The 26,855-nt window shown below is 38.9% G+C and overlaps 1 protein-coding gene across 2 annotated transcripts in view; it reads left to right on the top strand.

Annotated features, from left to right (window-relative positions):
* Positions 1 to 26,855, top strand: part of CHCHD3 (coiled-coil-helix-coiled-coil-helix domain containing 3) — a 177,771-nt gene that overhangs the window by 38,273 nt on the left and 112,643 nt on the right. For both annotated transcript variants that reach the window (XM_064703094.1, XM_064703093.1), the window contains exon 4: positions 11,246 to 11,390. In XM_064703094.1, coding sequence (XP_064559164.1) covers positions 11,246 to 11,390 — 145 coding nt within the window. The remainder of the gene's footprint in view (positions 1 to 11,245; positions 11,391 to 26,855) is intronic.

Raw genomic sequence — 26,855 nt, 5'->3', positions numbered from 1 at the left:
CCAAACCCCAACATATAATGGGTTGCTTGAGGATATTATTAATACTATATACTACGTTACATTACTAATATAGTATAATACAATACAATATAATATAATATAATATAATATAATATAATATAATATAATATAATATAATATAATATAATATAATATAATATAATGTAATTATTATATTATATTATATTATATTATATTATATTATATTATTATATAATTACATAGTATATATTATTAATAATAACATTAACAATAAAACAACAGCAACAATATAATAATAATAATAATAATAATAATAATAATAATAATAATAATAATAATAATAATAATAATAATAATAATAATAATAATATAGTTAGGAGAAACCTAATTGTAATAATAACTTTAAAACTTTAAAAAATGGAGATATATTTTATTTTTATAAGTTTTTTTTAAGGATAAACTAATTAAGAAATGATACTTTAATTATTTTTACTTTTAACCTAATAACTAACTACTTGTGTCTCATAATGTAGATTTTTTGTTTAATTGCACAATATTATTTAAACTCATGAAGAAGAAGGTAAAGAAGAAGGACTAGTTTAGTTTTAAAACTTCCATCTTGTTTTATATATATTATTATATTCTGAAACTTTCAACACTAAGTTTTTTATTAGGTGATAATATACACTTTATTTAAACTATATCCTCATAATTTTAATTTTATAATTCAGTTTTGGAAGCGTTTTTTACAGCTTTAGGTCAAATGCAGTGTTCTGTTGGGGGTCAGTGTCTGTCAGAATAGAAAGTGTAAAATTTTCAGCAGGGTTCCAACAGGTGCCTTTTGGGGCAGCTCTTCAAAGCAGGAAAGTTGAGTTTGTGATTTTTACCTGCAAAATGCCAGGGAAGCACAAAAGTGTTTATCAAGTTGGGAAGTATCAAACTGCCTTAGAAGCCTGTTGAAGTTTTATTGTTTTCAGTGAAAAAAAAATGTTTTGTTTTCAGAAGAAGAAAAGGCGTTTGGCAATGGCAGAGTTACTCTCCAAGGTTTCCTGCTCTGATTCTCCATTAATGCCATTATGTCTGGCTCTCAGGATATGGAGAGATGAATCTTGGAGATGGGAGGTGGAAATTGGAGAGAGCAGAGCCATAATTCACTCCTGCCTTTATAAACCCCAATTTTCAAGGGCTTATTTTTCACATGGATTTTAAAACCTGCCATCTCAGCTGACAGCTTGGATACCGAGCTTCATCTTGATCAGTTTATTTCTAGGAGAGATGGGAAAATGACTTGGAGCTAGTGAGAGAGCATCCACAAAAATAATCCTGCTTCATAGTTTCAGATGCAGGTAGGAAAGAGGAAAACCATTCCCCCCCTGGCAATTTTAAACAAACCTTTGCTTTCAAACTGCTGAGCTCTTTCATTTTGAAAAGCAGAGAAACACTTAAAAATAGTAATAATAATAATAATGATACTAATAAAAATTTTTCTAACTGTCACTTCATTTTAATGGATAATTAATGTTGTCATAATTCCAGGACTGCTGTTGCAGATCCCAAGGGGAAGGATATTAAGTTGGAAAATAATTTCAAGTGGAGTTATGTGGCTAGCTAAACATAGACAAATTATGTAAAGCAGTTTTACAGTTCTAACTCAGGTTCTCTTTGTCCCTCTGGCATAAAAATGGGAATTTGCTCATCTATTTTATCTCTGTATAATACTGATCTAAATGCACCTATTTTAAAAGCAATGGCTTTATGTGTGTAATTAAAAATCCCCTCAACCAACCTGCCCCCCTTTTTGCTCAGCCCTCCTCCTTCCAACACCAAACACTGCCCCAAAAACACTCCCACAACTCAGGAAGCTCCAAGAAAACTCAACCACTGACAAGAGTCACTGTCCTTGTTGCTCTGAGCGTTCACGAGCTGTCCATGGAAGTGCTGTTGATAAATTGAATTAATTGGAGTGAGTTGAGTGGATAACTGAGATCTGAAACGAGTCTTGGATCTGCTGGTCAAGGCCTGGCACATTCTGAGGGGTTTTTCCTTTGACAGATGTTAGGCTGGGGTTGGAAGGCAGCTGGAAAGGGAGAGGGATAATGAGGGGGTTCTGCTGGATGGCGTGGCTTGGGTTGAGAGTTTGGGTGATGGGACAAATCTGGTGTTTGAAATAGGGTGGCTGAGGCAATGAGGGTTATGTGGGACGAGGTGGAGAATAACCTTAAAATTGTATTTTCAGTGTTGGCTGGGTTTGGGAACAGACATCATGGAATTATGGAATCATGGGGTGATTTGGGTTGGGAGGGACCTTCAAGATCATCTCATTCCATAGGGGCAGGGACAGCTCCCACCATCCCAGGCTGCTCCAGCCCCAGTGTCCAACCTTGGCCATTGCAGGGATCAGGGGCAGCCCCAGCTGCTCTGGGAATCCCTTCCCAAAATCCCAGCCCAGGCTCCCTCTCCAGGGAATTCCCTCCATTCCCAGCTCTCCCAGCCTGGCATTGGATCCATCCCCACCCCGACTCCTCTCCAGGAAGGAATTTTGGGCTCTGGGGGCTTCACTGGCAATCTCAGCACTCCAGGAAGGGTCTCCCTTCCCTTTGCCATCCCCAACTTCCATAAAAACCCCTGGGGATGGATTCTGAGTGTCCCAAATGCCAGAATGGTTTGGGTGGGAAGGGCCCTTCAAGCCCATCCCATTCCAAGCCCACCATCCCAGGCTGCTCCAGCCTGGCCTTGGGCACTGCAGGGATCAGGGGCAGCCCCAGCTGCTCTGGCAATGCCAGCCCAGGCAGGAATTGCTCATTGCCAAGATGCCACCCATGGCTGCCCTCTGGCAGTGGGAGCCATTCCCTGGGTGCTGTCCCTGCAGGCCTTGTCCCCAGTCCCTCTGCAGCTCTCCTGGAGCCCCTGCAGGCCCTGCCCTGTGCTGGCAGCTCTCCCTGGAGCCTTCCCTGCTCCAGGGGAACATTCCCAGCTCTCCCTGATCCCTCCCTGCTCCAGGGGAACATTCCCAGCTCTCCCTGGAGCCTTCCCTGCTCCAGGGGAACATTCCCAGCTCTCCCAGCCTGGCTCCAGCCCCGCAGCAGCTCCATGGATTCCTCTGGGCTCTCTCCAGCAGCTCCAGGTCCTGCTGCTGTTGAGGGTCCCAGAGCTGGACACAGAACTCCAGGTAGGAGTTCAGCCTAAAGAAAGATCAGAATCCCCTGATCCCTTGCCCTCCTTGTCTCTGCTCTGGAGCAGGTCCCAAACTCGTGTGGGAGTTGTGTGACAGTGTGGGATGGACCAAAGATGAGGGAGGATTTATTGGGATGGACCAAAGATGAGGGAGGACTTACTGGGATGGGAAAAGGTCAGTGCCAGCTCTGGAATCACTTCTCTGTTCTCAGCACTGTGTGTAATGAATTAAGGGTAATTTATATTCATGTATGGCAAATGTTAAGGAGGAGCAGTCACCCTGAGGAAGAAGTGGATGTGGAATAAAGAGCTGGAGCTCTCATTAAATTTAATCATGAGAGGTTCAAGCATAACTGCTCAGAAGTGTGATCCCTTCCCTCCTCTGCCTGTGCCAGTCATGAGAGCTCCTGGTCACTCGTGATGGATTTGTCAGAGGGTTTTAATGGTGCTGGGTCTGGTGGGTAAAGTGAGGCCAATTTGGGTCCCTGTCATCACATTTGACTGGTTTTGCACTCAGGAAATGATGATAAATCTGGGTTTGATGAAATGTGTGAAACTCTGAAACACTTAACCCACATCCCTTAAAATCAAGTAATAACAACACAATAACAAAAAGCAAAACAAGAGGAAAAATAATTTCTCAATTAAATCACAACTTAAAATTCATAACTGACAACCATCATATCAAGTCTAACAGGATAAGAGAAGCCAGATATAGAACTAAAACTATACTTTTAGTTTTTTAGAGTGTATTTTTGTTTTTCTGTGATACCGAAAATTCCTTGGCCCTCAGAGATGATTTCTTGTTTGGGTCTTAAATTTCTATTTCTGTGTTTCTAATTCTAACTCAGGGACTTGTGGAGAGCCACAAGGTCCCCCTTGAGCCTCCTTTTCTCCAGGCTGAGCAACAGGAGCACCAAAAATTTGAAAGCAAAATATCAAAATATCCTTTTGACACCACGGCTTTCAGGTGCAGAAAAATGATATTTTCTGTTAATTTTCCATGATTTGAAAGGTTTAAAAGTGCAATTTTAGAACAGTTGTTAGCAATGTGATTGCTATTAATATTAGGAACAGCTCCTGTCACTTGCGCTGTGCAAAATATTATGTGAGTGGAGAATAATGTTTTTAATGAGTGAGCAGTAGTAGAAACTTCAATTTTGAACAACTTTTTGTGTTTTCTGTGCCTTGACCTCCCAGATAATTTGTTTCCTATCTCTCTCCTTCATTAAGTGTTTGTAAAATCAGAAGAATTGTATCCCAAATCCTGCCCTGGCTGTCCCCTCCTGTCGGGGACTTGTGGAGAGCCACAGGGTCCCTCTTGTGCCTCCTTTTCTCCAGGCTGAGCAACAGGAGCGCCAAAAATTTGAAAGCAAAATATCCTTTTGATACCACGGTTTCAGGTGCAGAAAAATGATATTTTCTGTTAATTTTCCATGATTTGAAAGGTTTAAAAGTGCAATTTCAGAACAGTTGTTAGCAATGTGATTGCTACTAATGTTTGGAGCAGCTCCTGTCACTTGTGCTTTGCAAAATCTTCTGTGAGTGGAGAATAATGTTTTTAATGAGTGAGCCGTGGTAGAAACTTTAACTTTTTTGTGTTTTCTGTGCCTTGACCTCCCAGATAATTTGTTTCCTATCTCTCTCCTTCATTAAGTGTTTGTAAAATCAGAAGAATTGTATCCCAAATCCTGCCCTGTTTGTTAGTTTGTTTCCCTATCTCTGTCCTTCCTTACGCGTTTGTAAAATCAGAAGAACTTGAGGTGATTTCCCTGCCTTTGCAGACAGGTGAGATGGAGCCAGAGAAATCTCCATTTCACACCTCTCAGAGCTCAGCCCAGCTCGGAGATGTTTTCCTGACGTGTTTTCTCTCCCATCCTTTCAAATCCCTCGGCGATTTCCAGCCGCGGCTTTCCGTGGCGCGTCCCCCTCATGAAATATTGAAACTCAGCCCTCACACACATCATTCCCTCATGAATATTGCAGCCTGCCCTAAACACATTGCTCAAAACATTTTGGGATCTTCTGCGAGTCCGTCAGGAGGAATTAAAGAGCTGTTGTGGTGCAGGAAAGCAGAAAAATCTCATGAATCCTCCTCATGTTGTATCATCTCCAGTTGGAGTGAGTTTTTGGGTTCCACATCATTAAATTTTTTCCCTGGTTCATAGAGGACAGGGTGATTTTCCTGACAGTGGACTTTGAAACGGGGAATATTTTGATTTTTGCTTGGTTGGAAGTCATGAAAAATGACACTGTTGGTGCTTTAGGCCTGAGTGAGTTTATGGTGGAACGTCACAGATCTATCAGATTGTGTGGCTTGGAGACTGTAATAAAGATAAAACAACTGGCAAGTAATCACTGCCCTGAAAAAAATAGCAAAAAGGAAATGCTTAGGCTTTGATAGTGTAATAAATTTCCAATATCTGAAAATAAGGGCTGGAAATGACAAATCACTGCGTTTCTCTGAGAGTATTGTTTGCCAGTTTTGGATTTCTGTGGATTCTTGATTAATGGAGAATAAACTGTGAAGTGGCCATCAAAGCACAAAACTAATATTTTTCAGCTTTTCTCAGTGTGTTGCTGTTGTCTCTGAATTAAAAGGTGCTTTTTCCTTAATTAACATCTGCAGGTGTTTTTCAAGAACAACAGAAATGGATATTTTGAAGTAAACAAAAGAGGGAGTTCTTGTGGATTTAGAATTAAATTACTCATCTTGTTATTGTGGCTAACAGGGGTCATGCTGAGCATGAGGAGAGTCCTGGGCCATAAATCCACATGGCAAAATTAACAATTTGCTTTTCTTGAACTTAATTACAAACTAGATGTGAAAAGGATGGAAACCACTTGGAGTGCAGCAAAGTTTTATCAGTCTTTTTTTTTAGAGTGTATTTTTGTTTTTCTGTGATACAGAAAATTCCTTGGCCCTCAGAGATGATTTCTTGTTTGGGTCTTAAATTTCTATTTCTGTGTTTCAAATTCTAATTTCTAATTGGAAAGTGGAGCCAGTTCTATATTTGGCTTCTCTTATCCTGTTGGACTTGATATGATGGTTGTCATTTATTAATTTTAAGTTGTGATTTAATTGAGAAATTATTTTTCATCTTATTTTATTTTGTGTTATTATGTTGTTATTACTTGATTTTAAGGGATGTGGTTGAAGTGTTTCAGGCTGTTTTAGATCATGCACTGAAATATTTGATAAATTCAGTGGTAAATTCTCTTGTGCCCAATCTTGCATGTAGGATTTCATAGTTCAAAAGCTGTACAATAACAAATGCCACTAAAATCCCACATTCCCTGCTCTTCCAGAAAGAAAAGAGAGGAATAAAAAGATGGAATGCAGAAGCAGAAATGTTATTTTGGTGAAATATTTTCCATTTGGTCTGAAGCTGTGCTGGAGAGGAGGTTGGAATGGGTGGTTTGATCACATGGATTTGATTTCTGTACCTCCAGCCCATATCTCAGAAAATCTAAATTAACAAAACCTGGCTTTTTATTTATTTCTTTTTAAATATATTAAATTTTTTTATATTTATATATTTTTTATGTCTGGGAGTGTCTTCCAGAATTCTTTTTGCTTGTTGTTGTGTGATTGCTCCTCGAGGTGATGTGGTGGCTTTTGTGTTCAACGTGAGCCAAATCTGATTTAGAGGTGGAATGTACTGCAAACATTATTTTGATTAAAGTGACTTCAGGACTAAAACAGTCCAAAATTTGTCTTACAGTGGAGCCTGAATATGACAATGTGATAACAAAAATACTCAAATTCTTGTTATGCCCCTCTGACAGGAATAAATCTTCTGAGATCCCTAAATCCTGGCTGATTGGTTTGTCAGGATTTACCCATCCTCTTACAAAAAAACACAGATACATAAATTTTCTTCACAGCATTAAGTTTAGAGTGTTGAAGTTCTCAATGACAGTGCTGGGGAAAGGCAGGAATTGTTGATTTTTTTTTTTGTGTTGGTTGTGTGCTATAAAGCAGTTGAGAAATGAAATATTGCAAAGTGTTAACGCAGATTTTAACTGGAGCTGCTTCTTAATGCTTGCTGTGTGTTTTCCAATAGCACCATGAGAAGTGATTGCCTTGCATGCCACACTTCATTAAATCAGCCCCTCCACACTTCTTAAAGCAGTATTTCATAATTATTTAGAAGGATTTGATTCAAAAAGATATCAATTGTGTGGGGAAAATGTATAGCCAGCAGCCTTTTCTGCTGCTTCAGCAGCTTTTTTAACATCCTTTCTGTATAAATGATCAGAATACTCTCTGTTGTCTGGAGTTCTGTGCTCAAACACAAGAACCATTACCTTCAGCCTTTATTTCTGCTGTAATTAAAAATGTCACTTGAAACAAAAATTCCTGTGGAATTCCTGGAGTACTGACAAGTGTGTATATATATATATATATATATATATATATACACACACATATATATATACTTTTTAATTTTTTTTTCTTTTGCCTAGCTAATATAATTTATAGATAATAATAGAATTTATTACTGTAAATCCAGTATGATGTTTGCCTTTATATATATATAAATCCAGTAAATTTATATATATATAAATCCAGTATGATGTTTGCCTGTATATATATACACACATATATATACTTTTGCCTGTATATATATATACATACTGTATATATATATACTGTTTGCCTGTATATATATATACACACATATATATATACTTTTGCCTAGCTAATGTAATTTATAGATAATAATAGAATTTATTACTGTAAATCCAGTATGATGTTTGCCTTTATATATATATACACACATATATATATACTTTTTAAATTTTTTTTTTCTTTTGCCTAGCTAATATAATTTATAGATAATAATAGAATTTATTAGTGTAAATCCAGCTGATGTTTGCCTTTATTTGGTACATGCTGAATGCCAGGAAAATGAATTTGTAATGCCAAGGAAAAAAACCCTACTGGAGGTTGATGCAGGCGAATGTTTGCGATCAGCGGGATCTGCAGAATGTTTGTTTCATTAAGCTCCTACAAGCCACCCAATTATGGAACTCAAATAAATGAAAATGACTTCAAAATCCCGCTTATTTTGTTCAAAACTCTGCTGAATTTCAATCACTTGAGATGGCAGTTTAGGGATATGGTTTTGGGAGTAAAAATTGCCCTAAATAAAAGTTTTTTTTGAGGAATTTAACTCGTTGTGTTGTGTGATCCTGGTCACAAAAATGAGGGTGAGAGGTGATGAAAAAGAGTTGAAATTTTGGCTTGAAGGTGCTGCCAGGAGCAGTCTTGGACATAAAAAAATTCCTTTTTGGCCTAAATAGTTAAAAATTTGATAATCAAATAGTGTAATTTTCTTTCATGGTAGAACACCCTGCAAGGAAAGGGAAAGGGATGAAGAAACCAAACAGTAAAACAAATTTTCTTTGACTGAGGTGACCTGAGTGTCTTGATTTAAATGAGAAATTAGGAAGAAGATCTAATTTGATGTAAAGAATTAAATGTAAATTATCTGAGTGTTGAGGGGTTGCTTTACTTTGGGGTTTTTTGTTCATGAGGATCTTTTTGTTTTTTAATTTTTCATAGTTTAGAATATTGTAACTTTTGGCTGGATTTTTCTGCTCTTTTATATGTAAAAAATGTTTCATATCTTTTAATTACTCTGCTGTGTACAGCAGCATAAAGAAGAGACATTTTTAATGGAAAACCACTTTTAGGAGGTCAAATCCAAGAAGGATGAGGAAGGATCTTCCTTCAGTCTCGAGAAGAATTAAATGCTTTTTATTGCTCACCAGAAAAAGGTGCTGAGACTGCTATTTTGACACTTTTTTCCCTTTTTAGGCAAAACATGATTTCTCCAATCCAAAAGACAACCAGCATGTTTTGACTGTGCTGTGTGAAGGATTGTTATGATTGTATGAAGGATTTGTTATATCAATCCTGCTGGAGTAATTTAGGGGACCTTGGGAAATCACTTAATGGAATTTGGTCCATGTCTGCATAATCTGAGTTTTTTATTTTTTATTTTTTTTTTTCTTTTTTAGCTGGAGTAATTGAAGATGCAGCTTAATAAACTTTTATAAAGATTCCCAGTTGGTTGCTGCATTTTCAGAGGGTTTGGAGCTGAGCACTGAAGTAATACATCTTGTAATTGTCTTTTTTCCTCCCTACCTCACTTAAATGTATTCCCTGGGGAAGAATCTAATGTACTCTAATGCCGGTACCTTTTACAAAGTGACCCGACTCATTAGGATTTGTTCTCCAGAGCTCCCTTGACAACAGATAAATGCACTGAGAATATTGAAGCTTCCTCTCCATCACTCTTTCAAACAAAAAAAAAAAAAAAAAAAAATCTATTTGAAACCCAGTGTTTCATAGCTCCATTACTGCTCCGAGCTCCGTGCTCGGTGTCACAACACGCAGGTTTTATTCACTGAGTGTTGCCATGAAAATGAGACACGGTGTGCTTGTCTCAAGTACTCCATTGAAGGTTTCAAATCTATTTATGGCTTGTGACATAGAAACATTGAGAATTTTTTCTGGGCCTGAAGTTTATTAACTCTGTTGCAACAAGTTCAATAACTATTTTCTCCGCTCCTCTCAGACGGCTGGGAAAGGTTGATGATGGTTCTTCGATCTTGGTGGAGCTTGGGAAATGGATGAAGTCCTTGGGTTTATGTCCGGTTTATCTCGGCTGTTTGAGGGGCCTGGAAAGGCCCGAGGTGGCCTTGGGACAGCCCGCGTATCGAAGGACGAGAAGAGGCTTCAGTTCTTCTTTCGGTTTTTATGTTTATTAATTGTTTATCTAAAAGATTTTCTTTCAGCCGAACAGAGATCTGCTCAGCAGCCAGCCATGAGCACACTCCCTGCCCTCCGGGGCAGCCACGTATCTTTATACCCATTGTTACGTGTACAATATTTATCATTTTTCCCCAATACCATCTATTCTTATAACTCGGTGCACTCTCAGTAATAACCAATCCAAAGGTGCCACCGTGGCCAAAGAAGATGGAGGAGAAGAGGAAGAAGAAGGAGGGCAGGACACGCCCCAATTCCTCCATCTTACTCCTCTAAACCCCCCTGTACAGAAATCCTAAACCCTGTGTCTCACCCTCTAATTAACCAATCCCTTCACCATTCACCCCGGTGAAACCCTCCTGTCCTCATACAGGTGTCGTCTCCCGTGTAGGGTCAAAGTCCAGCCACCAGACACTTCTGGAACATTCCAGGACTCCCGAGCCCCCCAAGGGTGCTCTCGGTGGCCCGGCACCTCAGGACTGAGATCCTGAGATCCGACAGGTTTATGGTGTGTTTAGGGAGGAAAGCACTTCCCCAGTGCAGGGAAGCTTTCAGGTGGAAATTGAGTGGCTGCTGGGAAAAGGATTTTCCCAGAAAAATGGTTCCATAAAACCAGAGAAAAAACCCAACCAACCAACAGGGTTCTCTGCAGCTTGTGCTGGTGCTCACAGGGGTTTTCGGATGAGGGAAAGATGAGGATCTGACTCCATGTTTCAGGAGGCTGATTTATTATTTTATGATATATATTACATTAAAACTATACTAAAAGAATAGAAGAAAAGGTTTCATCAGAAGGCTGGCTAAGAATAGAATAGAAAAGAATGATAACAAAGGTTTGTGGCTGGGACAGAGAGTCTGACTGTGATTGGCCATTAATTACAAACATCCACATGAGCCCAATCCCAGATGCACCTGTTGCATTCCACAGCAGCAGATAATCATTGTTTACATTTTGTTCCTGAGGCCTCTCAGCTTCTCAGGAGGGAAAAATCCTAAGGAAAGGATTTTTCATAAAAGATATCTGTGACAGCAGCTTGCTTAAAAATATATTGAATTGAATCAGCTGTAATTTATATGATTTAATTAACAATGATGTCAAAACTTGTAACTTTTGTGTATTCAGATTTTGATACTTAATTAGAAATAAACTTCTGGATTCTTTCCGTGAATATTTGTATTTAGGTGTCTTAAGAGTAAAAAGCATTTCTGTGACAGCTTTTAAAGCGACTTCACTGCTTTGAAACAACACTTGGAAAGTAGATTTTGAATTTTCTCTCAGCCTGAATCTCCCTGCACCTCCTGTAGGTTGAAACAAGAGCAGATGTACGTGCGGGATGAGCTTGGCAAGCTGCTGGAACGGGAGAGGATCTCCTCAAACGAGCAGCTGACCCGAGCCATCCTCCGCGAGAGAGCGGCCACCGAGGAGGAGCGGCAGAAGGCTCAGCGCTTTGTGAGTGCTCATGGGGTGGGGAGGGTGGGAACTGGGCAGGGAATCTCACAGATATGTGTGTGCTTGGGTCTCTGAATGGGGAATTTCAGAGTGAAATAGTGGTGGAAGCAAGTTTTGATATAGAAGAATAGTAGATGTGTAAGTTGAGGATTGCTCAGCCAGTCTTGCTGGACAACTAAGAAAGCAAAGGTTGTGTCTCTGAATGTGGAATTTGAGAGTGAAACAGAGGTGGGAGCAAGTTTTGATATAGAAGAATAGCAGATGTGTAAATTGAGGTTTGCTCAGCCAGTCTGATTTATTAAAAATATGGATATTGATCTAGTACCAATATCCAACTGTGATGGACAAAAACTTTCTAACAGTTCAGGGTTAGAAAGTGTGTGTTTATTGTGGGATAGCTCCCAAATACACACCACAATTTACAGGTGATTCCAGAGTCCTTTTATCTCTACAAATATTGAATACCCAGAACACAAACACATATTCACAGCTTTGGTACATCCCACTCCCAGTATGGATATTGATCTGGTACCAATATCCAACTGTGATGGACAGAAACTTTCCAACAGTTCAGGGTTAGAAAGTGTGTGTTTATTGTGGGATAGCTCCCAAATACACACCACAATTTACAGGTGATTCCAGAATCCTTTTATCTATACAAATATTGAATGCCCAAAATGCAAACACATATTCTTGGTACATCCCACTCCCAGTATGGATATTGATCTAGTACTGATATCCAACTGTGATGGACAAAGACTTTCCAACAGTTCAGGGTTAGAAAGTGTGTGTTTATTGTGGGATAGATCCCAAATACACACTGCAATTTACAGATGATTCCAGAATCCTTTTATCTGTACAAACACGATGTCACAGCTTTGGTACATCCCACTCCCAGTATGGATATTGATCTAGTACCAATATCCAGCTGTGATGGACAAAGACTCTTTAACAGTTTAAAGTTAGAAAGTGTGTGTTTATTGTGGGATTGCTCCCAAATACACACCACAATTTACAGGTGATTCCAGAATCCTTTTATCTATACAAATATTGAATGCCCAAAATACAAACACATATTCACAGCTTTGGTACATCCCACTCCCAGTATGGATATTGATCTAGTACCGATATCCAACTGTGATGGACAAAGACTCTTTAACAGTTCAGGGTTAGAAAGTGTGTGTTTATTGTGGGATAGATCCCAAATACACACCACAATTTACAGGTGATTCCAGAGTCCTTTTATCTATACAAATATTGAATGCCCAAAATACAAACACATATTCACAGCTTTGGTACATCCCACTCCCAGTATGGATATTGATCTGGTACCAATATCCAACTGTGATGGACAAAGACTCTTTAACAGTTTAAAGTTAGAAAGTGTGTGTTTATTGTGGGATAGATCCCAAATACACACCACAATTTACAGGTGTTTCCAGAGTCCTTTTATCTATTACAAATATTGAATGCCCAAAATACAAATGCATTTTCATAACTTTGGTACATCCCATTCCCTGCTTCCTATGGTAATTAGTTCAAAGGCAATTAAGCATGCATAGTTTGTTCCTTGAAATGAGTTGGTGGTCCCTTTCATGGGGAGGGGTCCCAAAATGAGGAAGTAAATGAAGTCTTCTTCGTTCTGAGCTTTCTACCTTTTCAATGCAAATATCACAAATGAACCCTTGGTAGAACTCCCATTCCTGTCTTCAGTTGGTTTCAGAACAGAGGAATTTGTCTTATGTTCCTAAAAGCAATTTATCAGTTTCTATATTCTTCATTATAAACCCAGCTAACCAAACATTGTGCTGACAAGCAATCAATTATTAGTTAACTACTAACTCTTAACTTCATCAAGGCCTACCTATTTATTTTAATTAACTCCACTAAAGCTTGTCTCTAACTAAAATCTTAGCTCCTCTAAAATCTCTAAATTCCTTCAAGTTTACGTCTCAAGTCTTGCTGACAACTAAGAAAGCAAAGGTTGTGTCTCTGAATGTAGAATTTGAGAATGAAATAGAGATGGAAGCAAGTTTTGATGTAGAAGAATAGCAGAATTCAAGATCTGTACCACAGGGAAATGCATTTCTGTGTATCCTTTGTCAGGATGCTTGAGAAATTCCATATTACGGATATGAAACTGCTTTATTTAGTTATTTGGCTGGTTAATTTTCACTTGCTTCAGAATATCAAAGTCAGCAGTTGTGTCATCTCGGTTTTGATCAATCTTCCTGGTTCCATCTGGGAAATTTGGAAATATCTGGTGGTTCTTGGGTTCAGGTTTGTTATCACCTAACAGATACTTTTCATTTCCACTTGTTCATTCTTTGAAGTGGGTACTCTAACATTACAAACTAGCAAGAAGGTTTTGTCTGTTTCCTTAAAATTGAAATACTGAGTAATTCTCACCTTTCTATAAGCCAGCTCCTTTATTTTCCTTTAATTTTAAATTGAGGATTGCTCAGCCAGTCTTGCTGGACAACGAAGAAGGCAAAGGTTGAGTTGGAAAGAGGTTTTACAACTCAGAGCAAAGGATCAGCTGACCACAAACAAAAAGATGTTTTTACCAAGCAGAAAGATACCACAGGCAAAAAAGACGTGTTCATTTGGCAAGTAGAAAAATTTTGGTTATCTGGCTGGTTAATTATCACTTGTTTCAGAATATCAAAGTTATCAATTGTGTCATCTCGGTTTTGTTCAATCTTCCTGGTTCCATCTGGGAAATTTGAAATATCTGGTGGTTCTTGGGTTCAGGTTTGTTATCACCTAGCAGATATTTTCCATTTCCACTTGTTCATTCTTTGATGGGTGTACTCTTAGATTGCAAGGAAGAATTTTAAGAATTTTCCACTGCAAGAAAACTGAAAAACAACTTTAAGCATGAACTGGGACATAGTAACTGATGTAATTGGATAGCATTGACCATAATATGGTAATTATAGTAGTTATGATAGGCTAAAGGTAATAATAAAGGTATTGGTTGGTTCTTATGTATGAAGATGCTCAGCAAAGAAAAATTTATAATGCAATGTAAGCAAAATTAAAGGGTCTGCAGGCCTGCCTGCAGCTGGAGCTCACAGCTGTGGGCACAGCTCTGTCACCCACAGCCCTGCACTGCTGTAACTCTTGGATAAAATAATACAAAATAAAATAAAATAAAACAATAAACTGCATTTTGAAGGCTCTTACTCTCAAATATTTACAGAAATCACAGATATTCCAAGCAACTTTCTCCTCAAGCCTATTGGTACAAGAGGAGAGCAGATATTTTATTTTTTTTTTTTTCATGACTGGGTAGCAGCATGTCATTTTATTTTAGTTAAATATCCCTCTTTTAAGGGGTTTTGCTGCTTATTTCCAACTTTGGAACCAGCTCAGTGCAAAATTTTGTTTAAAAGATTCATCTCTCATTAGAGCTGATGTATTCAACCTTCTGACAAGGAAATTGGAGCATATGGTTGGCTGTTTTCCTCAGAAAACTGACATTATACACTTCAGTCCATTTCAAATGTCTGACAGATTTATCACTTCCTCTACAGAGTGTTTGCTTGCTGCAGTGAGTCTCTATTGACTCTTCTTTCTAACAATAATCACTATTGTATGAGGTGGGAATATGCTTTAAAAATACAAATATACTTGAGTGTGAATACTAAAGAAATCGTTATTTTCAAGGCAAAAAGTTGAAAATACTTCACGTGAGCATTGCTATAAAAGTAAATAGGACTTACTTATGTCAGCAGCAACATAAATATTCCTTGGGCTCTCTAAATCTGGAGTAAAATCCAAAGTTTTTAAGGTTTATGGGTTGGTATCTTAGTAATCAATCACTTCAATAAGCAATAGCTTTGTCCTTGCTGTGGGATTTAAAATCTGATATTCCTGTTATTTTTCCAAATCCCAATTGAAAACCAAACCAATTCCACCTCAGCGTTGGTATCTTTTCCAGCAATTTCTGGATTCTTTTTCACCTCTATCCTAATGTTATTGTTGAAGAATAATTTCAGTGTTGTAAACAAATGTTTAATATTTTGTCATTGTGTAAAACATGGGAACAAAGGAGAATGGAAAGGAATTATGACCAAGGTACAGCCTCAGTTATATGCCTTAAATCCTTGGATTCTTAATGTTGTGTGGGAGAGATAAGGGTTTTGTGGCCTGGAGCTAATGAGGAGCTGAAGATTTATAATGGAGACGATTATTTGCATAATTAGTGGGGGTTTGCATCTTTTTCTCCCTGTTGTGGTGATTTTGGGAAGCACAAGCTGGATTTCTCCTCAAATGCTTGAGAAATTCCATTTTATGGATATGAAAATGCTTTATTTAGTTATTGGGCTGGGTAATTTTCAGTTGCTTCAGAATACCATATATAATTATATATGATACATATATATGTGTGTGTGTATATATATATATACACACACATATATTTAATGTCTCTAATATATATATATATATATATATATATATATATAAAGTTATGTCTTCTTGGTTTTGATCAATCTTCCTGGTTCCATCTGGGAAATTTGGAAATACCTGGTGGTTCTTGGGTGCAGGTTTGTTATCACCAAACAGATTTTTTCCATTTCCACTGTAACTTGTTCATTCTTTGAAGTGTGTAGTCTTAATATTGCAAACTAGAAATAAGATCTAGTCTATTTCCTTAAAAGTTATAATATTGAGTAATTCTTACCTTCCTGTGAGTCACCTTCTTTTTTTTTGTTTAATTGGTTAGATTTTATTTCTTTGGCTTCATTCCTTACCCAACCTGTGCATTTATTTCCTGTATCAAAACAGAATTCAAAATCTGTACCTCAGGGAAATGCATTTCTGTGTAGCCCTTGTCAGGATGCTCAAAAAATTCCATATTATGGATATGAAACTGCTTTATTTACTTATCTGGCTGGTTAATTTTTACTTACTTCAGAATATCAAAGTTAGCAAGTTGTGTCATTTTGGTTTTGATCAACCTTCCTGGTTCCATCTGGGAAATTTGGAAATATCTGGTGGTTCTTGGGTGCAGGTTTGTCATCACCAAAAAGATATTTTCCATTTCCACTGTAACTTGTTCATTCTTTGAAGTGTGTAGTTTTAATATTGCAAACTAGCACGAAGGTGTTGTCTGTTTCCTTAAAAATGAAAATACTGAGTAATTCTCACCTTCCTATAAATCAGCTCCTTTATTTTCCTTTAATTGGTCAGATTTTATCTCTTTGGCTTCATTGCTCACCCTACCTTTGCATTTATTTCCTGTATCAAAGGAAAATTCAGAATCTCTACCACAAGGAAATGCATTTTTGTGTATCCTTTGTCAGTTACTCTGAAGAATTCTGTGTTTTAGTAAACTGCTCCAGCAGGTTTGTATTTTATGAAGCCCAGATTTAATTTCTCAGATTCTTCTTGGAGAAAAACAAAAGTGTTCCTGAAGTGTTAGTAGCAAAATAAATCCCTTTGCTGCTGCTAAATTGTTTAAATAGTGCAAAGGAAAAGAAATTAGAGTGAGAAAGGAAGAATTTGAGGTTTCCTTTACAAAGAGTGCTAATTCAGGTTTTAATAAATAGATGTAAAACGAAATCACATTTCCCATTCTTGAAGGATAAATTTATAGTGCTATCCCAAAAGTTAGAATTAGCTTTTTATACAAATGAGGGAATAAAAAAAGGATGAAATGATGAGTTAATAGCTGAAATACTTTTGTGCTGTGACATGTCCCAGGAAGTGCCCTCAGTTCAGGGGTGGCTGGTGGGATGTCAGCTCCTGCAAAAACACATTTTGGGCTGATCCAGAATTGCAAAGCAGTAATTGTGACATTTGTGCCAGCAAAAGTAGAAATTATTGTTCAGAGTGGCATTTCCCAACCCTGGAAATCCCTTGTGGGGTCGTGTGAGGATTTAATCAACTCCTGGTGCTTAACTCAGCAGAAATTAAGGCAGCTGCTGTCGATTCCTGGAGCAGTCCTTGAAATGCCACTGACTGGGAACATTTTGGACACATTTCCTTATCCCACAGATTTGGGATTTCCTTATCCCACAGATTTGGGATTTCCTTATCCTACAGATTTGGGTTTTCCTTATCCCATAGATTTGGGATTTCCTTATCCCTCAGATTTGGGCTTTGCATATTCCACAGATTTGGGATTTTCTTATCCCTCAAATGTGGGATTTCCTTATCCCACAGATTTGGGCTTTCCTTGTCCCACACATTTGGGATTTCCTTATCCTACAGATTTGGGTTTTCCTTATCCCATAGATTTAGGATTTTCTTATCCCTCAGATTTGGGCTTTGCATATCCCACAGATTTGGGATTTTCTTATCCCACACATTTGGGCTTTCCTTGTCCCACAGATTTGAGATTTCCTTATCCCACACATTTGGGCTTTCCTTGTCCCACAGATGTGGGATTTCCTTATCCCACAGATTTGGTATTTCCTGATCCCATAGATTTGGTATTTCCTTATTCCATAGATTTAGGATTTTCTTATCCCTCAGATTTGGGCTTTGCATATCCCACAGATTTGGGATTTCCTTATCCCACAGATTTGGGATTTCCTTATCCCACAGATTTGGGTTTTCCTTATCCCATAGATTTGGGATTTCCTTATCCCACAGATTTGGGATTTTCTTACCCACAGATTTGAGATTTCCTTATCCCTCAGATGTGGGATTTCCTTATCCCACACATTTGGGCTTTCCTTGTCCCACAGATTTGGTATTTCCTGATCCCATAGATTTGGTATTTCCTTGTCCCACAGATTTGGGATTTCCTTATCCCACAGATTTGGGATTTCCTTATCCCACACATTTGGGATTTTCTTATCCCTCAGATTTGGGCTTTGCATATCCCACAGATTTGAGATTTCCTTATCCCTCAGATTTGGGCTTTGTATATCCCACACATTTGGGATTTCCTTATCCTACAGATTTGGGTTTTCCTTATCCCATAGATTCAGGATTTTCTTATCCCTCACATTTGGGCTTTGCATATCCCACAGATTTGGGCTTTCCTTATCCCACACATTTGGGATTTCCTTATCCCACAGATTTGGGATTTCCTTATCCCACAGATTTGGGATTTCCTTATCCCACACATTTGGGCTTTCCTTGTCCCACAGATTTGGTATTTCCTGATCCCATAGATTTGGTATTTCCTTGTCCCGCACATTTGGGATTTTGTTATCCCTCAGATCTGGGACTCCCTTATCCCACAGATTGGGATTCCCTTATGTCACAGATTTTATATTTTCTTATCCTACAGATTTGGGCTTTCCATATCCCACAGATTTGGGATTTCCATATCCCACAGATTTGCCTTTTCAGATTTGGGTTTTGAGATGATTTTCCAGATCCCTTCCAACCCAAACCATTCTATAATTCTGAGATTATCCTTTTTTTTTTTTTTATTATTTTTCCCCTCTGCTTTTCCCAGTCTTCAGGGCTGTTTCGTGGCTGTTTTCAGGGCTCCCAGTACATCAGGGTTGGCTGTTTTGATGGTGAAGAATTTCTTTATTTTCTTCTTTTCAGTCAGTGCAGATAGGAGCTGAGGCAAACACTTCACAAAGCCATCCTGGAGCCCTTTCCAAACGCAGCCAATCTGCTTTATAACAACTCCAAGAGCAGCCCCATTGAGGAATTGCAGAGTCTGTGTGCAGGGCAAATGAGAACTGCTTGAAGTGGCCTTGCCACCAAGCTGGGTGGTTTTGTACCTTTATCTTTACTCCCTTTGGAATTGTGACATTTGCAAACATCTCAGTGTGATTGCACCAAAGGACAAAGCGTGTCGTGTGCTGGAAGTCAAGAACTGCAGCTGGTTAAAAATACTTCTTTTTTCCACACACTCTTAGCGTGGATATGATGCTTTTTTCTGTCCATTCCTCTTGAAAAAGGGCTTCAGAATCAATCAAATCTTTTATGAAGAATTTTGAGGGTGATGTGGTTCTCTGGTCCTTATGATGGCTCCAAGAACACTTGAATTACATTTCATCACTTAGACCTGTTCTCTGCCATATTTATTATTGGAGATTTTTGCTGCAAGTCTCAAACTTGGGCCTGGTTGAGTTGGGCACGGTCTTGTAGAGTGGCTTTGCCATAAATAGTTTATTGATGTTCCATCACTTGAGTCATTATGGAAGTCAGGGTGAGATGAGGAGAATATGGAGTAGAAAATCAATAGTTACCCAAAGTGCAGAGGACCTGTTGTATTTCCATCTCCTAATAATGACCTGGAGTGCGCTGTGAACACATTTGCTCCTCTGTCTGGACTGAAACGAGTTGTCATTAGAAGCCTTTATGTTAGAAAATGGTTTTATTGAGCTGCCAATGACATTAAAGTCTCATTTCCCTTTGAAGAGGCACAGAAATATTGTTCTGTTCATGTGCTGTAACCAGAACATTAAAATTTGATTATTGCTATCATTAGAAGTCTGTATCCATACTAATGCAATTACATCTATTTGCCCATGTGTTGTCGCAGGCTTTCTTTGAAGCACCTGGTTGAGAGTGAAACCTGGTGGTGCTGAGGAATCTCATTGTTTTGTAAATTACTTTCTGCACAAGAAGTTCTATCAAAAAATTCCTTGCTTAAAAAAAAATCAATTTGTTAGAAGTATCTTTATATTAAAAAGCACTTTTATTTTTTTGCACTTTAGGTCACTGTGATAATCAGATTATTGGAGATTTTTTTTTTTTCCCTTGCAAAATCCTATTTGAGATGTGAAATTCTTTTACTTGTCTGAGCCCTGAAATCAATAGACAAAACACATTTCTGGCTGTATCAGAGCTGAAGTGTGTTGAGTTCTGTGAGGAGGAAATCTGGCCTGTTGTCATAATTGAATACAGGTTGTTCAAATGGAGTCTCCTGGGCTGGTCTGGTGTTTCCCCATCACCCTGGGCTGACTGGTCCCACTCAGGGCTGGGCAGTGACCTCCCCTTTGGGCTGCTTTTATTTTCCCTGTCCTCAATTCATTAACTCTGTCATGAGGACGTTTCCTATTTTCCATAAACAGATTAAATCCTGACCCTTCCTGCTCTTTCCAAGCAGGCCTGGACAAACCATATTTTAAGGATGACTTCACTAGGAAATACCAGGGGGAAGAATTAAATGAGTTAAGGCATTGGTTCTCAGGAGAAGAGTCTGTTTACAAACCTGCAGTATTTATTACATACCTCATTTAGCTCATTCATCATTTTAATAGAAAAATGAATCTTTTTAGATGATTCTGAAATAATTTGAGGTAAACTACACAGCCTGAGGCAAAACAGGATTGCTTGGTGCAGGGAGGGCTTTTGGAGAAGTAAGAGCAGAGACTGTAATTCACAATTTATGGCAGTAAAAATATTAAAGGCTCATATTTGAACATGAGATTTAAGGTTTGGGAAGCACATTGTACAAAATTAAATCTACTGACAGTTGTTTTGTCTCTTGTTCCTCAGTTTTATAATTTAGCAAGTAGAAATTTTTCATGAAACCTCATTGGAAGTGGAGATTTGGGGAGTTTCACTCATAAAACCTTATTTAGTCCTACACACATGGGGTTTTTGGTGATGTTTTTATGACTTGCAAGTGGCAGTTTTGTTGTAGCAAAAATTCTTTTTCCTATGGGCAAACTGGATTTGGCTGTTCCTGTCATAGAAGACAGGAGGAAGAAGGTATTGTGGAATATTGAGGATGGGATCTGTAATTTTTTTGTGTGTTTTGTTCTGGGGGAAAGAAGTTTGGTTGGTTTTTAGGGAAGGAAGTGAGCTACAATGAGCAAGACATTTATATTTGGAATGCACACAATTCTACTGCACTGACTGCACTGCTGTTCCTTGGAATAAACAGAATATTGCTCCTTTGGTTTATGTCTCTCCTGGCACACATTCCTTCTTCCTCTCCCTCTTTTTTGCCATTTCTACTGCAGCACTAAAAGGTTTGGGATAGAAATTCAGGTTTTTGGGGTTGGTCTTTTAGGAGATCCTAAACAGGTGATGTGAAACTGCTGTGTGAGAAAGAAGCTCTTGCAAAGCAAATAAAGTTGATAATTTTCTCCCCAGTAAGAAAAGGGGCTGCCTGTCACATATTTGCAAATCATGAATGATTTTCTTATCTGGCCTTGAAGAAGTGAAGGCCCATTTGATTAAAATTAATTAATAAATTAATTAATAAGTGAACAGTTTTCCTTCGACCTTGATGGAGGAAAACAGTAAAAATAATTTAAAATAGCCTGTGGGTGGTGCTGGAGTTGGAATCCCAGTATGATTTGTCACATAAACTGGTAAATAAATGTTTTATTTCCTCTCTGAAATTGCCATGAAGGGCCTGGGAACCACAAGTTGCCTTTTCCTGGGTCTTTCTTCTGTCCCTTTACAACATCCATGCTGACATTCAAAATATTTATTTCAGTGGAACAATAGAAATAATTTTCTCCTTCCTTCAGCATTTCACTTGGCAACATGTTACAGATGTATTTTTTATAATTTTTCTGTGTAACAGTTAATGGCTTTTTTTTCCCTCCGTGTCAAAGTTTGACAGACAGGAAAACCACGGTAAAATGAGAATTTTGAAGGCAAGCAAAGTACAGAAAAGGAGCATTTATTCTCTTTAAGCTTTCTTTTTGAATGGTGAATGTGTTTTGATAGTCAAGCAGCATTTAAAGCATGTTATTTTTTAATTCTTATATAGCAAACCCCAAGATATTTGACTGAAGCAAAATTAATCACTGTGTTATTTCAGCATTCAGATGAAGATCTAGTGCTTTACAAAGCCTGCTGCTCCATCAATTTGTTCTTTGGGTTGAATTCAAATTGAGTTCATTTTTATAGATTCACTGCATAATACTCTGCTCTCTCCTCCCTCATTCATTAACCAATTTGTTCGTGCTACTCCCTTTTTATTGAACGGCAACAAAATTGCCCTGCTATCTCCCCAAATGAATATCATCATTCCTTGTCATGCATGGGCAAAAAGTGAGGCTAATAATCCCTTTTTCTACACACCTTCCCTCTTGCAGGGACAAGTCTCCCTTCTGCCCTGGAGGTAGCATGAGAAGAACACTTAAAATCCTGTTTTTTGGCTATAAATATTCCAAGCCAGGCTCTGTCACCATCAGATTTTCTGAAAAATCCTCTTTGCCCAGGATTTCTCTCCTGGGAAGCTGAGAAGCCTCAGAGAAAAAGGAAAACAATATTATCTCATTTGCTTCTCCTGTGTTTTGCTGCTTTGGGATGTGATTGGAGATTGTTTATCCAACGGGTGAATTGTTTTTAGTTATTGGCCAATTATGGCCAGGCTGTGTTGGACTCTGAAGAGAGAGTCACGAGTTTTCATTAGAATTTTGTTAAGCCTTCTGTCTGTATCCTTTCTGTATTCTTTAGTAGAGTTTAGTATAGCATTCTTTGATATAATACAATAAAATAATAAATTAGCCTTCTGAGAATGTGGAGTCAGGTTCTTCTTTCCTCCTCTTAATGGGGGACCCCAGCAAATACCACAAGGCTCCTTTTGATTACTCGTGAGCCTTTGGAGCGTGTACACCCTGCCAGTTGTGTGACACAACAAAAACCTCATCAGAGCCTTGTCAGGGCTTGTCCTTGTACATGAAAAGCAACAAATCCAGGGGAGGGATTAAAATCTGTTTGTTTGACACCGCGCTCAAAGCGTGACATGGGCAAGGCTCCTCCTGTCACAGACATCTTTTATGGAAAATCCTTTCCTTAGGATTTTTCCTCCTGAGAAGCTGAGAGGCCTCAGGAACAAAATGTAAACATTGATTATCTGCTGCTGTGGAATGCAACAGGTGCATCTGTGATTGGTCTCATGTTGGTTGTTTCTAATTAATGGCCAATCACAGTCAGCTGGCTCAGAGTCTCTGCCCAAGCCACAGACCTTTGTTATCATTCTTTATTTTTCTATTCTTAGCCAGCCTTCTGATGATGAAATCCTTTCTTCTATTCTTTGAGTATAGTTTTAATGTAATATATATCATAAAATAATAAATCAGCCTTCTGAGACATGGAGTCAGATCCTCATCTCTTCCCTCATCCTTGGACCCCTAAGAATACTGTCACATCCTCTGCTCAACAAAACCACAGAATCACAAAGAATCACAGAATAATGAGGTTGCAAGAGACCTCTCAGATCATCGAGTCCAACCCATGCCCTAACACCTCAGCCAGACTGTAGCACCAAATGCCATGGCCAGTCTTTTTTAAACACATCCAGAGATGGTGATTCTGCCACCTCCCTGGGAAGAGCATTCCAGCACTTTATTATTCTTCTGGTGAAAAACTTTTCCCTAATATCCAACCTATCCTTCCCTGATGTAGGTGGAGTCTGTGTCCTCTGGTTCTGTCAGAGACCGACCCCACCTGTCTGCAGCCTCCCTTCAGGAAGGTGCAGAGAGCAATGAGGGCACCTCTGAGCCTCCTCTTCTCCAGGATAAACACCCCCAGCTCCTGCAGATGTTCCTCTCAGGGTTTGTGTTCCCGTTCCCAGCCCCTCTCCAGCCTCTCTGCCTCCTCTGGATGTGCTCAAGCATCTCAGCATCCTCCCCAGCCTGAGGGGCCAGAGCTGGACACAGCACTCGAGGTGTGCCCTCACCAGTGCTGAGTGCAGGGACAGAATGACCTCCCTGCGCCTGGGCCTCTCTTCCGCTCACTTTTATTCAATATTCCTTGCCCTCACATTAAGCTTTTTTTTTTGGATAGGGATATTCACTTTAGAGTGCACTGGTTGTTCCTCATTTTGGGTTGAATTACCAGATTTAGGGGTTTTGAGGGACAGAGGGATGGAAGTCTTTAGGCGGTTTGTTTCAGGGCTGTTTTCAGGAGTGGCTGAGGTCACTTGGTGTTGAGTTTTTACCTTTTTGCCATGGTTGGGATTAAATGCCTGAGATGATATTTCTTGTTCAGACTCAGATGTTTATTAGTTCTTATCTGTGTCACACTCTCACAAACCCTGAGTTCTACAGCACTTTATTAGCAAACTAAAAATGGAGCCCCATCTCTCTCTCTACAAGGCCTTTTAAGGATAAACTGTCCAATTAAGAAATGAAACCTGAATTATTTTTACTTTTACCCCAATAACCAACCACCCATGCCCTGCAATGGGGACTTTTTTATCCAATTACACAAAACCACCCAAACCCATGGAGAAAAAGGTGAAGAAGAAGGACCAGCCCAAAATCCAAATCTCCATCTTGTTTTATATCTATTCCTGTATTCTAAACCCTTAAACTCTGAGTTTCCCACCCTGTGATCTCACACACTTCTGTTCAAACTGCACACCCACAGTCCCAGTTCCATCATTCCATTCTGGAAGCTTCTCCAGGCCTCAGCTCAGTGCAGGGTTCTCTGGGGGTCAGTGCCTGCAGCACAGAAATCTCCAATTCTCAGCACCCAGGGTTCCAACAACTTGATTTTCTCAGCTTGGAAAAGAGCCTGAGGGAAGTCCTTTTTAGATGTAATTTCAAGTTTTTAAGGGTTTTTTAATATCTTTTTAATATCCTTTCCTATCACTGGATGTCTGGAATGTATTGAGTTGCTGCAGTGTTGTAGCAATAGGTGCCAATGCAGCTAAAACAGGTGTACACAAATCAATTAGAAAGGATATTTCAGGGAGAGGATGAGGAAAAATGTGGAATGTCATGGCGAAGTCTGTAGGTTTTGGGGGGTTTTATACAAATTTTAGGAAATTTTTCAGTCCTATCAAGTGTTTATATATAATCTGTTCTCTGGTAGCTGTACCACAATGTGCCTGGAGGAAAAACGACTCTGCCTCTGTTTTGTAAAGAAAGGAAGAGTTTAAGATTAGACTTAATAAATTAGGGATGTTAAAACACCCTTTTAGTTCAATAATAAGAATAAATATTTTGATAGCCCAGTCCTCTTAAGGATCTTAAGGGTCTTTGATTGGACTCAGCCCTGCAAAGTGCAGGAGACTTTGGAGCTGGGAATTCAATCTCCTGCCAGGAATTCTGATACTGAGGGTGTTTGTGTGTACAGCTGGGTGTTTGGGAATCTGACACAATACTCCAAATGAAAAACAAAAATTAACTTGGAATAATGTAAATAATAGAAAGATTTTAAGACAAAGAGGCACTTTCTGATGCCTTGTGCAGGCTGAGCTAGAGCAGAGGCTGGGCAGAGTTCCAGAATAAAGCAGGGATTTATTCCAAGGATCTCCTCCATGGCTGCACCTTGGGCAGCACCAGAGCCCAGCCAGGGCTGCACCCAAGATGAACCAAAATGGCCCCAAAATGCACGAGCGCTGCCGGGGTCTCTCCCTGGGATCAGTTCTGCTCCATTTGCCCCTTGCAGTTCATTGTCCCATTCCAGCTTCAGCCCAGGCAGTCCCACCCTGCTTGTTTTTCTCTCTGCAGCCCACGGGGTTTGTGCTCCTGGGCTGGGATTTGGGGCATTTGTTGTGGTATTTTCTCAGTCCCCAGGATCAAGGAAGAAATGATGAATCTGACTCCATCTTCTCAGAAGGATAATTTATTATATTGTGATATTATATTATAGAATGCTATTACTAAACTATACTAAAGAATACAGAAAGGATACAGACAGAAGGCTAAAAGATAATAATGTAAACTTGTGACTCCATCCAGAGCCCTGACACAGCCTGACTGTGATTGGTCATTAAGTCAGAACCATTCAAATGAAACCAATGAAAAATCACCTGGTGGATAAACAATCTCCAACCACATCCCAAAGCAGCAAAACACAGGAGAAGCAAATGAGATAATATTGTTTTCCTTTTTCTCTGAGGCTTCTCAGCTTCCCAGGAGAAGAAATCCTGGTGAAGGGATTTTTCAGAAAATATGAATATAACAATTTGTCCTTGGTGCCCAGCTGGAGCAGGAATTGTTTTGTCTCCCTGCTCTGTGCACAGAGCTCACCATCCCATAATGTGAAGCTCAGACCCACACACTAAAGCAGCACAGAATGGGAAAAATATAAAAGCTAAACCCTGAGGCATCACTTCCACTTCACACAAGACCTGATTTCAACAAGTAGCCAAGAAAACTTTAACTTTGAAAACAGAAATTGGTTTCAGCTGTCAGTGCTGTAAAAAGTTTCACACAGGAATGATATGGGAGAAGTTTATCAGCATAGATTTGGGGTGGCTGAACCAAAAGAAGATGATAATACTTCTTGTCTCATTACTTCCAGTAATTTAGCTGACTTTGGAAAATCCACCCCTCTGATAACATAATAAGATACTGCAGTGTCTTTTCTTTAGAGATATTTGAATTCAAATCACGCTTCTAAATAAATAAATAAACCTCATTACTTCTCATTTTCCTAATTATCATGCAGATAAACAGTGGGAATCGTGACATTAGGATAAATAAGTGGCTTATGATGTTGCTTCAGAGGAAGAAAGTCTTGCTGTGCCCCCTTTTCCCCCCTTGGGCCATGCAGGAGTAATAAATGAGCAAACCCAGAGTAGTTTCTGATGGATGCTTAATGGGGCTGTGCTGGAGC

The sequence above is a fragment of the Zonotrichia leucophrys genome, chromosome 1A (assembly GCF_028769735.1).
Source record: "Zonotrichia leucophrys gambelii isolate GWCS_2022_RI chromosome 1A, RI_Zleu_2.0, whole genome shotgun sequence".
In the NCBI taxonomy this organism is placed as follows: domain Eukaryota; kingdom Metazoa; phylum Chordata; class Aves; order Passeriformes; family Passerellidae; genus Zonotrichia; species Zonotrichia leucophrys.
The sequence above is the reverse complement of the archived record's forward strand: the minus strand, read 5'-3'. Positions and strand labels throughout refer to the sequence as shown.